The sequence below is a fragment of the Bactrocera latifrons genome, unplaced genomic scaffold, assembly GCF_001853355.1.
Source record: "Bactrocera latifrons isolate USDA-ARS-PBARC rearing strain unplaced genomic scaffold, ASM185335v1 scaffold_8, whole genome shotgun sequence".
NCBI lineage: Eukaryota > Metazoa > Arthropoda > Insecta > Diptera > Tephritidae > Bactrocera > Bactrocera latifrons.
Genome location: NW_017537489.1, coordinates 3,075,699 through 3,090,305, shown reverse-complemented (window position 1 = coordinate 3,090,305; position 14,607 = coordinate 3,075,699). Strand labels below are relative to the sequence as shown.

Below are 14,607 nucleotides of genomic sequence, written 5' to 3'. Positions count from 1 at the left end.
ATAAATTCACATAAAATTTGTAAAATTGAGTTGATTATTACTGAAAACAAGAACACACATATTTTTAAAAGCAATTTTGCTTTCAATTCAATAATTTTAAACTACATTTTTGAACAAATTTCAAACATGTTGTTGATCAGCTGTGAAAGAGTTTTTGTTTATGCAACATGCATGCACATGTGTGTGTTAAGTTAATCAATCCGCCAAAATGTACCGCTACTTGCTAAATATTTCATACATTGGCACAAGTTTCCGGTAAATATTTCAATTCTTATATATTTCATTAAAAAGGTATTAAAAGTAAATCGTACATAATAATTTCGCTAGTGGTATACAGAAAACGATAAATAAAGCAGCGGAATCGCAAGTGGATATAAAAACTATACAAGGCTGCATTGAGTTGGCTTGTCGAGCGTTGTATCCCAAAAACGAAATCCAAACCGTGCTTTCAAGTCGGTATGTTGGCATATTTGTTTTCCAAATACACATATTTTGCATATTTTCTTCATTTTTAACTATTTTCATTGTTTTAGCACTGACGCTGGTGTGCATGCATTACATTCCACGCTTCACATTGACTTAGAACGCCATAATTCGGAGCCGTATGAAACTGCTAATATTACCAGCATATTAAATCGCATGCTTCATAAAAATGCATTGCCGATACGGGTATTGAGTACCCAACAAGTTCCGAACACTTTCCACAGCCGCTATCATGCACGAGGACGCACATACTTGTACCGATTTGCGGTGGCCAAAAATGGTATTACTGATACCGATCGCCTGAAGAATCAAAACTTTAAAGCGTTTATACCGGTTGAGGAAATAGACCGTTGCCTTTTTCTACAGTATGTTAAAGAGATTACTTCTATTTAAATTATTCACAATTAGACTTATTTCCATTGTAGAAACGGTAGATTTGAGATTGAACGGCTGCGCGAGGCAACACTAATGTTTCTCGGTTTACACGATTTTCGCACTTTTTCGAGCGTCAGTCGACAACACAGCCCTACACGCGATCATCCTAGATACACAGTACGCACCATCGATGAAATAACATTAAAACCTGGAAAGTCTGCTGCGATCGGCTCAAATGCTGAATTGGCCGAAGACATTTACGATTATTGGGAAATAGAGTTCAAAGCAAAAGCATTTCTTTACAAACAAGTTAGTGTAAATTTATTTATTTATATACAAAAGTAATCCCTATATTTTTAACACAGGTGCGGCGCATTGTTGGCACATTAATCGCTGTTGCTACTGGTCGCATCGATGAACAATCTGTGTATCAAATGCTGACGATCCCATCGAAAAACTCTTGGGATCATCGCGTATTGCTCTCACCACCATTTGGGCTTTACCTTTGTCGTGTGCACTACGATGAAAAAGATTTAAAGTTGCCTATTATTGTCAATGAAAATGAGTTTCCTCCAGCAGCTACAGACTAAACGCAAGGCTTTGAAAGCCACTGCCACCACTGTAACCACAGCAAGTGGCAAACGTTTTATCGAAGCAAACGCAGCTACCTCAACACCCATCCAACAACTACCAGAACAGTGTTATGGTTTTGTAGTTGATACTAAACCAGATACTACACCAGCATGTATTCTAAGCGATTTCCTCTACTTGGGCTCACAAGATGCTGTAAATAGTGAAAATATAAATACATATAAGTTAACACATATTTTAAGCGTTGGCATTGAGACACCACCCTTAGTTGGTGGGAAAGTGTATACCAAGTTTTTGCCATGTCTCGATCTGCCCGAAACGATACTTTCAGAGCGTGTTATCCCAGCGGCGAACCAATTCATTAAGGACGCGGCATTGTCTCGCGGTCGTGTGTTAGTGCATTGTAATGCTGGTGTTTCGCGCGCGGCTAGCATTGTTATTGCTTATTTAATATTAGTGCGTGGTATGCACTTTGACGTTGCCTATCCGTTAGTAAAGTCAAAACGCGAATGCATACAACCAAATGTAGGATTTATTAAGCAGTTAAAACAACTTAAATTAGACGAAGCGTAGTTCTATGTAAGTAATTTTACCTTATAACAGTAGTGTAGTAGTAGTTTAGTAAGTAGCTTTGTAGACGTATTTAGAATATAATTAAGTTGCAAGTTGTTGTAATTATTTAAGGAATTTTGCATACTTCAAAAGTTAAATATACTGAGTCTGTTGCGTGTTGCTCCAAAGTGTGTACACTGCACGAGCATTTTCAATTTTCAGCGAGACCAATTTAAAATCTGTTTGAAATATATTAATTCAGTACAGTTATATGCACGAATTAATTGCCTGTACTTGTAGTGCTAATTGTTTTGACCCTCTGGAACCCTTCTCTCAGTTCAGTATGTAGTAATACATTTTGAATGATGTGATACCCGGTGATAGTGGTTATAGTAGCATGACAATATGCGAAAAAACCGGGTTGTTCCTAGTAAAAGTAAGCACGTGCTTCTCCTGTAAACACCTACCATCGTTAGTTTTCGTCAAAATTGCATTTTAGTAAATTTGTTTGGTTAGTCTTTGTAAAATTTGGGTTTCCTCGCTAACACTTCATTTCACTTTTTCTACGCTGCTTGAGAATTTATAAAATTTTTAGTGTTCTGGTATTCTTTTTTACTTGGCTCAATTGGGATTAGTGAGGAAAGGCTAAGTTCTTGGTAGATATTGCATGTATCTTGTTTTTATGGTATATCATTCTACATAAAATAACAAATATAAATTATACATCTGTTAAGCATATTTTCTGACGATTTTTGACATCTTCGTATTGGTTTTCACAACAGTCGAATCTACGTAAGCGAAAAGAACCTGCTTTTTTATTCCTGTAAGAACTATCAAGTCTGCAGTTTACCTCAGAATTTGTAGTCAGCTTTTTGATACGAAAGCAACAACAATTACGATCTTTTTACCCGGAAAGGGTGAACTTTTCGCTGTAGTTTGCAATACCCAGGGGAGAACTTCGGAAATCGTATAATCTATATAGATATGCATGTATACAAGATGCGTTCCCAAGTAAACAGAACTTAAACAGAAGCAGAACAATGTTTTTTCGGCAAATTCAATTTATTTTATTCAAAATAGTCTCCTTCGGCTTCAATACAGTTTCTTGCACGGTCCAAAAGCATGTGAAACAAGTGTTTTTGCTCGTTGGCCAATATGGCCGCCAGTATGCCGATGCAAGCTCTTTGAATGGCCTCAACGTCTGTATAAAGCTTTCCTTTCATGGGCAAACGCATTTTTCCGAAAAGGAAGAAGTCGCACGTTGCCTTATCAGGTGAGTACAGGGAGTGGTTAATGGTTAAAATGCGATTTTTGGTCAAATAATCGGTCACAAGCATCGATCAATGAGAGCAGTTTTTGGTCGTCAGTCAATTTGTGCGAAACAAACCGTGCACACACCTTTCGTAAGCCGAAATTTTCGGTCAAAATGCTATAAATCGATGTTTTTGAAATGTTCAATTCTATTTCCATGAATTTCAATGATGATTTCGTCTGATTTTTGATGAATTCACGCACAGTTTCGATGGAATTTCCGGTGATCACGGATTTTAATTGGTCATTTATGTCCTTACGACCACTTTGAAAATGTTGAAACCACTCGTGCATTCTGCTACGGGATAGGCAACCATCGCCATAAGCTTGTTTCATCATTTGAAACGTTTCGGTAAAACCAATTTACCAATTTTAAAACAAAATTTAATGTTCATTTTCGTACCGATAACACAAACATATTAACACTTAAAATGCAATAACTTCACTTTCACAATCTATAAAGATAGCAGATTCTAACGCACCACCCGACATATAGATGGTGTCACCAGGGGACGCTAGATTCATAAAGTCCTGTTTACTTTGGAACGTACCTTGTATAAGTGATCAACGTATCGAGCTGAGTCTGACTCGATTTAGCCATGCCCGTCTGGCTGTATATACACGAACTAGTGACTTCAGTTTTGAGATATTGATCTGAAATTTATCAAACGTTTTTTTTTTTTTTTTTTTTTTTTTTTTTTTTTTTTTTTTTTYKTTTTTTTTTTTTTTTTTTTTTTTATTCCAAKCAGCTACTCATTTGTCGGAATCGCCGATAACGGACCACAACCATACGAACTAAACTTTCAAAGTGATGTCCTAGCATGGTAAACTTTTTTGATTGACGATATACCTTTTACAGAATTTAACATTGATTATTGGGTTGCTATTGTTATTGTAGCGTCAAAAAATTTATATTATTTTAGTTATTGCAGCCGTGTAAAAAGCCGGGGCCGTTCCGGTTACGTAGACCTGACTGTTGTGGGAAGGGTTTGTTATTGTAACGGCAGAATTCTGCCGAGTTAACAGTCTTTAGCCGTATAAAAATCTTTGATAATTGATAAAGCAACAATACAATCTCCGAAGAAATTGTTCAGTTCGAACCACTTCTTGTAAGGAAGTTCTTTTGTATTTGTTAAGTGCATTTCAGCTGCGGTACAGTTAACGTTTTGAGATAACTCCCTTGGCCGACTAGAAATTTCAAACCATTCTACCCACTTAGAACCAACTCGGACGCCGCTGTTAAACATTTTCTCTACCCCCTCGATATGTAAAAAAAAAGAAACAAGTTACATTTCTTGTCTACATTAAGATTTATTGAATTTCATAATTTCCTCTCTTCTACAAGAGGTACAATAGGATACCAAGCCGCCTTGTATCGTTCGTTTTCTTCACTAACATAGGAATACATACAATTTATGATATATATTTATATATATGTATATAGTGTGTTGTAATAATTTAAAATAAATGCTTAATAAAGTTAATCTTAAAGATTTTCTGACTATGTCGAAATGTGTGAACGCCAACGTTTCGGTTAGGCGTTTCGGTTAGGAAATACAAAATGTACAATGTTATGACACGCTTGTTTGCTTAAGCACTTCCACGAGCTTTCAGAGACAAAAAAAAAAATTCTAATAATAACAACTAAAACTATAAAGTATGAAATTTCAATTTACAACGGTATACATAATTTAAGAGGGATATGTTACAACGGTAAAGAAATATGTACAACAAATTTAAATAAGTTAAGCTTTATATATACATACATATATACGTGCATATGCGTCTATGTATTGTATGTATATATGTATATATATATTTACAAATGTACTTTTAGAAATTTCGCAATTAAGTTAATAATCGCTTGAACCAACTTCGCTTAAAATATCACATTAAAAATTAAATATTAAATTAAAGTTACTAAATTACATACACATGCGTGTAAATATATCTAATATATAAATTTATGCAAACACGCGCGAATGTTTCTTGCTGTTGTTGTTATGTATAGGAAGTGCCAGTCGCCCGTTCGTTCGTTGGACACATTTTCTAAATTAAAACAAACTGCTCTTCCAATAGTTGTCAATTTACGATGTATTTATGTTCGTATATATGTATGTATTTGTTATTATTGCAATACCGTTTAAGATTTTCGCTTTAAACGACAAGAATTTGGCTTTTGATTATGTCGGCACGCTTGGCCTAGCAGTCAGCTTCCGTTCGATTATGTAATGCTTGTGCTATAAATTAGCGTTATATGCTATAACTCCATTATATAGGTATGTAGGTATATAAAATGTTGCTGGAAGCATAAAGCATTGAAGCACATTCACTATGTAGTACGTAGTTATCTTAGCTGCGATTTCGTAGAAAAGTCTTCCTCACACTAAGTAGCGCTGGGTTCTATGCCAACTTGTGGAAGACTTTGGAAGCCTTTGACAAACAATAAATGGCGGTCGTACGACCGCATTTCGACTTATAAACTTAGCTGCACGGCCTGCAGCATGGCCACTTTGAGATCCGCCGCCAGGTGACTTATATCCACCACAGAGTCCACCATCTCCTGCACCGCCGTAACGCTGGGAAATTGCGCCGCTGCCTTTTTGGACTTTTGCACGCATGTCTTGAGCGCCTCCGAGAGCGCATCTGTGCAGCGTAATATCTTTTCCCGCAGCTCCGCCTTAGAGACATTGCGATGCACTATATCGCCAATGGTGACCAGGTTGTGCGCGCTGACGACAACAAATTTGCCGTAGGCAATAAAGAATTTCGGTGGCTGATTCTTCTCGACCGTCTCCAAGAAGGAGTCGATCGCTTGCTGTAGATTACCCATGTGCGTCGATATTTGCACGGCATAGTAACATACCAATTTCTTATCCTTAACCGTTAACTCGGGCTTTTTTGTGTTGGCGTTCGTTGTTGGTGCATTTGACGCAGCCATAACGGTGGTTTCTGCCGCTTTTATGACCGTATCGAAATTTTTCTTCAAGTTGGCCGGTATTGCCTCACGCAGCGCCGAGTTCTTGCGCGCTGCCGCATCTTTCGACTCGAAGGAAACATAATCATAGTCTTCCACCCACTCGGAACTGCCGCGATTGGGCGTTTGTGGCGCTTTTGTTGTGTCAGCGCATTTCGCGCTCTCCTCCTCATCGGCGCCGCACTCGCTCAGATTGCGTTTGAACAGCAGCGATGCGTTGCCGTGTATGAACGAGGTGGTTTGGCGCACATCTTCGGTCAGCGTTTGCGCGCATGCAATCAGCTGATCGAGACTATCGGGCGGCTTGTTGTTGGTCTTGAATTTCTCTTCGCTGCGCATCAGCTGCTCGATGGCCCAGCCCTGCGCGTCCAGCGTCTCTGTGGTGTCGTGTATCAGCTTGTCGGCATCGCGCAGCGCGCGCACATGCGGTCGCAGCTTCAGCGCCAAATTGCGATCTTCGGAGCGTGTCGCATTGCCCAGCGCACCTTCGCCGAACTCGCTGAGATCGTGCAGCGCGGTACGCAAACGCACGGCCGTCAATTTGACATCCATCAGCACGGGTTCCAGTTTCTCGCGCTGCCGCCAACTCGGCGTAACAAAGGAAAGCAATCTGCAAAATAATATAATTATTAAAACATGCCGCTTGCGGTCTCAAAAACGCTTGTGCTACTCACTTTGTGATTGCGGTCTTGGCCTCGAATTGCAATTTATCCAGCGTGTACAGCGCCGAGGACAACTCCAGCGGCAGCTCCTTGCTGGCCGCGGCGGCCATTAGCGTGGCATTGGGCGACGATTTCTCCGCCAGCGGTGTGCTCAGATTCGACGGCAATGGAAAGTCGTATGCGGCACCGTTCACGCTTTGCGTCGGCGTTTGACGGTGCTGCAGCAACAGCTGCTGTTGCTGTTGTACGGCGCGCACCGGCAATGGATTGCGACGCGGCACATCATAGTCGGGCATATTCGCCAAAGACGAGCGATTCGACGATGAGAAGGACAAACTCAAGCTGTCGCTGGTGAGCAACGAAGAGTTTGAGCTGCTCGGTGTCAAAGTGTGCTGCTGCTGCTGGATGAGAGTGTTCAGTGGACGCGGCACATCGTAGGACTCCTCTTGTATGGGTGTCGAGCAGCCCTTCATGTTGTGCAGCGTCGTGTCGCCGAAGCGCAGTTGTGTTGGTGTTCGACACACATTCTTGGGGCAATCGTAATTGACTGGTGTGGCCGGTTTTGGCGTATCGTAGGTCTCGAACTCGCTGCCATTGCCACTGCCATTAGACGCCGTCGCTGACATCATGCCGATATTCTGATATATACTTTGGTTGCTATATAGTTGTTGCTGCTGTTGTTGTAACTGTTGACTTGGCTGGCTGTGTCGACTGTAAGGGGTTGCTGCTGTCGCACAGTTGTAGATGTAAACATCACCGTAACGCTGCGGTGTGATTACCTGGTGAAGGAGAAGCCGAACGGAAAGTAAAAGCGTTAATTATGTTAACGGAAATGTATTGTTTTTGTAATAGACAACATCCGGTACACACATATACATAAGAGTTGCATAAAAAGTGCATGCCACACAAACATTGACCGACTCGCACGCTCACCTACTCAGGCGCCATATCCGCTGTGTATCCTTATCCCATAAATAACGAGCACGTAGAAGAAGGCAAGGCGTAGCAGCGTAAAAAAACAACTCTTCTTATCGATTTTCTACACACTCACACGCACACACAATACCTGCGATTCAAGGTGCCACACATACTCGCAGAAGCTTCAAAGGAGACCGTAAACGCTCGCTTTTCCAGCTTACCTCAAAGAGTTACATAATTTCCGTCTAACGCATTTTCAAAATTAGAAAAGTACAAAATTTCTTATAAAAAATGCTACACTTAAAACTAAACCGCTGTCATTTTTGCTGTGAAAAAAACCGAAACCCTCTACAATTTTGCTGCTTTTCCGAGCGCCTTTCGTCTGCAACCACGAACAGCAACGCGCCCCAATCACTACTGTCGCATTGTTGGTCCACAAGCAAATAACAGTCAAGTCCGTAACTGTCGTTTCAGCGCATGCGCTACCTTCAAGGCGCTGCTAGATGGCGCTGCGACCATTAGGCACCGCTTATTTGTTGCGCTCGGTGCAAGGACCTGCCCGGCCGCCACTCCACTACATACAGCTCTGCATTGTGTTGCAATAATAGCGCGCAATGCATGTCACTGCCAAGGTGAGGCAAGTGTATGGTCCTCCCGGCCGGTTAATCCCGTTGGTTTGCCTACTTGGCGGCTTCTAAGGCACACGTTGCCTTTGCTATGAAGTCACGTCGGGGCGTAGTCAAACGCTTTGTGCCGTGGAGCGCTGTGGCGCAACAAAGGTGCATAAAGTCATGCAACAGTGGGAGTTGGCATTCAGTGCATTCAAGCGTGCTTTTGTGCTTTGGTAGGTGCTGCAGGATGTGTGCGAGAAATGTGTGTGTTTCCTTAAAAGCGTATAAATCACTTTGTTTCTGATTGTGGCTGAGCATGCTAAGTGCTTTTTAATTATTGTTATCTTTAGCTGTTTTTAAAGCAAATTACTTTTTTTCAATGCCATTTAATTTATTGTGCTGAAAGCGTGTTTCTAAAAGCTGCAGTTGGGATCTTTAATTTTGCTTTTATTTCATCGGACTACGTTTTTGTTTTTTTTCTTTTAGGAAATCTTGGTATTGTTCTTTACGTGCTCTCAAACCGAGATCCTCCAATTAACATCTCGTAAGTTAGATTGGGTTACCCTCTTCAGGTTTTATATTTCTCATGCTACTAAGCATATGGTTTCTGCTAAAGAAATTTAGACAAGATGTGAGTAATATAAGAGAGGTGTGATGATTAAATGCTTATCGTATATAACGAGTTTCGACCACCTGTGAAATCTACCTTAATAGTTTTTTTTGAATCTGGTCTTTTACTTTAAGATATCTACGACATCTGCTAAAAGTCTTCTCTATAAATTATCTGTGGGTATTTTCTTCCAAAATTAATTTTATTGCTACACAAATAATATTAAAAAAATTTCTTTCTTTGTTATTGATTTCTGATCTTATTGTGTCTAAGAGTAATCTAACTAAAGCTCGCTAGAAACCACGCGGTATTGTAATTATGTCCTGAAAACAATCTTATATTTTCTCTTCGAAATTATTATAATCTGAATTCGGAATGCAGAGCAGTTTTTTAAATATAATATTCTAAGTTTCTCTACTACTAAACTATCATATTTAGTTTAGGTTTGAATATGCTATGCTTTATGTATTTAGCACGTCTTGTCTAGACGCTGTAGCCCTACACATTATTTTTTGTGTGAAGAATTGCCACTTTCAAATATAGATTTTTTCGGATTGTTCCAAGAATATAACCTCTTAATGTTACCTGACCTACTGACTGAAAACAAAAGGGGTTTCCTTTTTTGATACTGTCAGGTTCGCTTTGGAGTTCGCTTGGTTTCGTTATTACTAACAACAGTGAAAATTTAGTGTTCTCTATATCCTACTCTATAGCTTTTAGACTAAAAATATTGGTGAACTACCAATTTTAGATTTTATTTGGACCCTTCAAGTCGGGCCCTTTTTGTGACTGCATTGAAAAATGTCGAAAATAGCTCCGAAAAGGTATGGATTACCACAATATTAATAAGAATAAAGTTAATGAAATGAGCGAGGTATTTCAGGGAAGTGTGGTTAGTTTTCAAAACGTGACCAACGGTAGATAATAGATTAAATATTAAGGTTAGTTATAGAATACTCATAGAACTTTTTTATTTATTCTTCTTTTCAAATTTATTTTCCTTTTTTTATTTTTATTTTTCGATTTGGCTTTTTTTTATTTTATTTTGTATTTTGTATTTTTGTTTTTATTTAATTTAGTTTTTAGTTTTTATTTGATTATTTTTATTATTTTTTTCGAATTTTATTACTTTTTTATTTATTTATATTAATTTTTTTTTGTGTATCTTATTTAATTTAATTTTTCTTATTCTATTTTGTTATTTGTATTTTTGTTTTTATTTAATTTTTTTTTATATTTTTTTTTTGAAAATCTTTCTCATATCCTGTGATAAAATTAAACGCAAAATAATGTTAATTTCTCCTTTTAGGGTGAGTACATACAGAGGTGAGGGAAATATTTTGCCTTCCTAAGAAAAAATTCATAATTTTATTTTAATTTTATTTTACACAATTATGAATCACGTGATCTCTATCAATTTTGGGTAAATTAGTACTAGAAAAGAGGAAAATATTGTTTGTGTTACCCGAAACCATTTATATGTAAATATGCGTATATATGTTTATAAGCGTACATACATACATATTGAACCTATTCACTATCGTCCCACTTTAGTAGACCACAAACTCGAGCGGCAGCACCCCTTTGCACTCACCCTTCTGCATTGGCATTCGGTCAATACTTGTAGTTTCGTTCGGCAATAATTGACGCGTAACACGAGTCAAATTTCCGCTCCCCACAGACTTTCTTTCCTTTCATTTCGAAATGCGCTTGGCAAAAGGAAATTATTATTTTCGTACTAACTTGCAACATGCAACATACAGCAAGAAATTTCAATGCAACATGCAGATGCTCGCGGCTAACAGCTGCTAAGAGCTAAGCATACAAATCTATTGACTCATTTCCGATACATATGCACATATTTGTATATTTGTGGAGCGCACAGGGGTAACTGTAAAAGGTAAAAGCGTAAAATTGGAAAAAGAGGAAAGTGGCCGCAGGCGATTGCAGTTTTTATTTGGCTCTCTGTCTGCCTGCCTGCCGGTCGAAAGACAAACAACCATTTGAAGATCAATAGAATTCGATAAAATTCCTGCAATGATGCAATGCAAACGACATCTGCACTCAAGTGAAGGACTTTGTAATGAAACTGGGGTGAGAAAGCAAAAAGCGAAATGTGTTGACGCAATTCGAGGGGTAAATAGAGAGGTTAGAACAATAAGCGAATTAATTTGCCGACTTCAAAGTAAAGAAAGCCAACATTAAGTAGCTCGCTTGCAAAGTAAACTGCACAAAAACAATTTTTGTAGGCATGTGTGAAGGGCCACAGCTGCAAAATATGGTTTTTGACATTTTTTTGTTTTGTTTTTGTAATAGGGGTATTAATTAACAACAACAATGGTTGATATATCAAATAACTTATAAAGCGTTTTTGAGAAGAAAGAAAGTCAATTAAAAATTCGAGTTTAAGTGAAAGGATATTATATTTACTTTTAGTCTCGCGATAAGTTTTCCATGGTTTTCTGACACAGACAAGTTTTTTATTTTGTCCTATATGTTGTTAATACTAGAAACTCTATACTTCCATAAACTTCGAACTTAACCACCATAAACTGGGGGGTTAACCTCATTCCTTAAGCTATATTTTACACTTTTAATTTATAAATATATTTACTGAACTCAAAGTACAAATCCAGAAACTAAACCCCGCAATCCTTAATTGGCATTCTTTAAAATTCACTCTTCCATTGAAGATAAGGCTCAGTGTTGTAGCATGTTTCATTCCCGGTTACTTCTAGAGAAAACTGACTCGTAAATACGTTTAGACCATAATTAAAAGATAAAGGCATACCTTATATGTACATATATTCGCATTTTGAGAAATCCTTTCTATTTAGAAAGCGTGTCGGCTAGCAGTGCTTAGTGACGGCTGACAAAGCACACCCGAAAATAAGGAAACGAAGTGAAATTCCCACGGCGAAATTGCACCGAAAAATGCGTAGACTGTCTTATTAACCGGAAAGCCGATCACTCGCCGTTTTCTTGGATTCACAAAGGCAAATGATTCTGATTTGCCGAATTAATGAACTAGTTCCACACATTGAGAAAACAACGGTGCCGATTGGCGAAAAAAGTGCTCTTCCAACATGACAACGCACCGGTTAAGAGTCCCTCGTCGTCACGGCAAAATTGGTTGAATTAGTGCGACTCTTTTTGTTTCCATATTATAGGGAAGAATTTTGAGACGAATGCGCTGTTGTTGTTGTTGGGGTTAGGTTAATCTAGTAGGTCAGTAAGCCACACTTAGACTAGCTGAGTCCTTTGGGATAATAGATGGAGTTCAGAGCGGTGGATAACATTCCTGAATTTAATTGGAGGAATGATGCCAGTTTCACAGTCCTTGATCGGATAACTCCGCGCCCCCTCCAGGTATATTAAGCTTGCCACGAAGTTTGTAACACCCCGAACAAAGCATCGGAGAACCCATAAAGTATATAAATATAGTCGGGACAATTAAGGTAATGGCCGTCGAATGACCATCTGCCAGTCTGTATATATACGGACTAGTCCTTCAGCTTTTGAGACATTGATTTTTGTGTACATAAAGTGTATTATAGCTTCAGTGCAACCGAAGTTAACGTTTCTTGTTTCTAAAAAAGCTTTGGTCTTATAGCTTCTTGAAGAACCATAAATGGAAATTTTCAAAACAGAAACTAAAGATAACTTTATTGAAAACATTAGACATTCCTCGTTTATAAAACTACTCTTTTGTGAGGTCGTCTACTGTAATATAGGAAGAGAAAGGTTAAACCATACTTGGAAACAGGGGCGGATCGGTGGGGGCGGTAACTGCGTTAGAGTTATATAAGATTTTCCATCATAAGTGACACTCGGCGAAGAAAAGGACTTTGTCTTGCAAGTACAAAATTATATGGTACCCCCTAAAATTATATTCTGGATCCGCCGCGTCTTGGACATGATGAAATGTTTTGATCGAATTGCTCAACCTTGCTTTCTTCACACCATTCTAATGGTTATTAAGCTTAGACCACACGTACCTAAATACATATATTGATGAATAGAATGAAGACGACACATGATACAATTACTTTAAAGTAGTTTTCAATTTGTGCCACATCGAACGATAGGTCTTACTCACGTCCATATCTAGCAAAATCATACAATAATAACAATTAACAACCGCTACTCATCAAACGTGAACAATCGATTTCATTGTTTTACCAATTCCACACACACACAGACATACATATGTACATAATTTTATATATTCTTGCAAATATAGAGCACTTTTGAAGAATACGAACATTCTTTGTCTATGCATTAGACTTGCACACCATATAAATAAATGATTCCGATAGTCATCAGCATGAGTTGGCACACGGCTCTCATATTCAATGCTTGCACATATCATAATATTATTACAGGTCGATACTTCGGAATCATTACATTTACTTATTATTGTTTTCATATGTATTTAACTGTTGTGTACATACATATGTATGTACATATATTAGTCATATAGTGCGAATGTACCCTGTAGGAAAGTTCAATTATATACCCTTCGTTAAGCAATAATCGGCAGAAGAATTGATAATAAACACTTTTTGATAACATGAAGTTCAAATTTGAAACAGAAAACTTCATATTTCTATCATCGCGAAATATTTCCTGCAGGGAGTCGTTACTCAAACACATTCCCTGTTAACCATATATGTATGTATGTAAATTCGAGTATGTAACCTATTTTTTTGTTGTAAAAACCCGCTAGTATACGAATTCGTACTGCGCTCATGACATATTTAGGCCACAAAGGGGTCAGAGCGAGGGCAGTGAAATGGGTGCGGTGTTACTTTCCATGTTCTGTTGACTTGAAGTCAGCTAAAACTCAGCGCATTTCTTCAGAGATGAAAGCTTATAGTAACATTTATACTTTTTACAAAGAAAACCATAATAATTCTTATTTTTTTAAAAAAGGTTGAAATGTGCAAGTTGAAGTGTAGCGGACAGCGTTAATTTTACTTTTAATTGACATAAGAGTGTGCTTTGAATTTGTTTATGTATAGTACTTTTAAATGTTGGTAATAAAATCAGGGTTTCCAGTAGAAAGTATTTAAAACAAGGCTTAATATAATATTAAGTAAGAGCACATACAGTATTAGGCAAAACTAAAGCAACAGCCCAGTGTGTTTGTAGATTTTGTTTTTATTTTTCTAAGAACAAAAAAATTGCAAAGATAATAGTTTGCTTCTTTTTAGTTTTATATTCACTTTCGCAATAATAAAACCATATACATTTTATTATATATTTCAGATTTTTTAAAGTTCTTCTAAACCCAAAGCACAATTAATATTTTCTATTTCCCCAAGTAGATTAGAATTGCTTTTGTTCAGTTTTACTAAAATTATTCGTTACCCTTTTCTTTAGGACTTTAAAAGTTGTGTCTGTCCCCTTTAAAAACGATGACACTATATGTTTGGAAAAAAGATCAGGAGAAAACCAAGGGACTACGCCAAAGCTCCTGGCAACAGCTCTTATCAAAATGGTGCAATAAAAAAC

At 37.9% G+C, this 14,607-nt stretch overlaps 3 protein-coding genes across 4 annotated transcripts in view; 2 read left to right on the top strand and 1 right to left on the bottom strand.

The window, feature by feature from the left end:
- The first annotated feature begins 170 nt into the window (after positions 1–170).
- Positions 171–1,463, top strand: LOC108976708 (tRNA pseudouridine synthase-like 1). The gene is made up of 5 exons (XM_018945970.1): positions 171–255; positions 328–456; positions 534–848; positions 909–1,167; positions 1,224–1,463. Exons 1-5 carry the CDS (start codon positions 209–211, stop codon positions 1,446–1,448), a joined length of 975 nt encoding a protein of 324 aa, XP_018801515.1. The 5' UTR covers positions 171–208; the 3' UTR covers positions 1,449–1,463.
- Positions 1,420–2,271, top strand: LOC108976709 (dual specificity protein phosphatase 19). Its single transcript, XM_018945971.1, has one exon. It carries the CDS (start codon positions 1,420–1,422, stop codon positions 2,020–2,022), a length of 603 nt encoding a protein of 200 aa, XP_018801516.1. The 3' UTR covers positions 2,023–2,271.
- A 2,327-nt stretch (positions 2,272–4,598) lies between these two features.
- Positions 4,599–14,607, bottom strand: part of LOC108976799 (breast cancer anti-estrogen resistance protein 1) — a 107,610-nt gene continuing 97,601 nt past the window's right edge. For both annotated transcript variants that reach the window (XM_018946148.1, XM_018946150.1), the window contains exons 4-5: positions 6,964–7,730; positions 4,599–6,899 (exon numbers count right to left, since the gene is read on the bottom strand). In XM_018946148.1, the coding sequence (XP_018801693.1) occupies positions 5,789–6,899; positions 6,964–7,730 (1,878 nt within the window). In that variant the 3' untranslated portion in view covers positions 4,599–5,788. The remainder of the gene's footprint in view (positions 6,900–6,963; positions 7,731–14,607) is intronic.

Coding starts and splice junctions, on each gene's coding strand:
- LOC108976709 (XM_018945971.1), top strand. CDS start 1,420: ATGAGTTTCCTCCAGCAGCTACAGACTAAACGCAAGGCTTTGAAAGCC.
- LOC108976708 (XM_018945970.1), top strand. CDS start 209: ATGTACCGCTACTTGCTAAATATTTCATACATTGGCACAAGTTTCCG. Junction 256..327: donor TACATTGGCACAAGTTTCCG/GTAAATATTTCA, acceptor TAATTTCGCTAG/TGGTATACAGAAAACGATAA. Junction 1,168..1,223: donor AAGCATTTCTTTACAAACAA/GTTAGTGTAAAT, acceptor TTTTTAACACAG/GTGCGGCGCATTGTTGGCAC.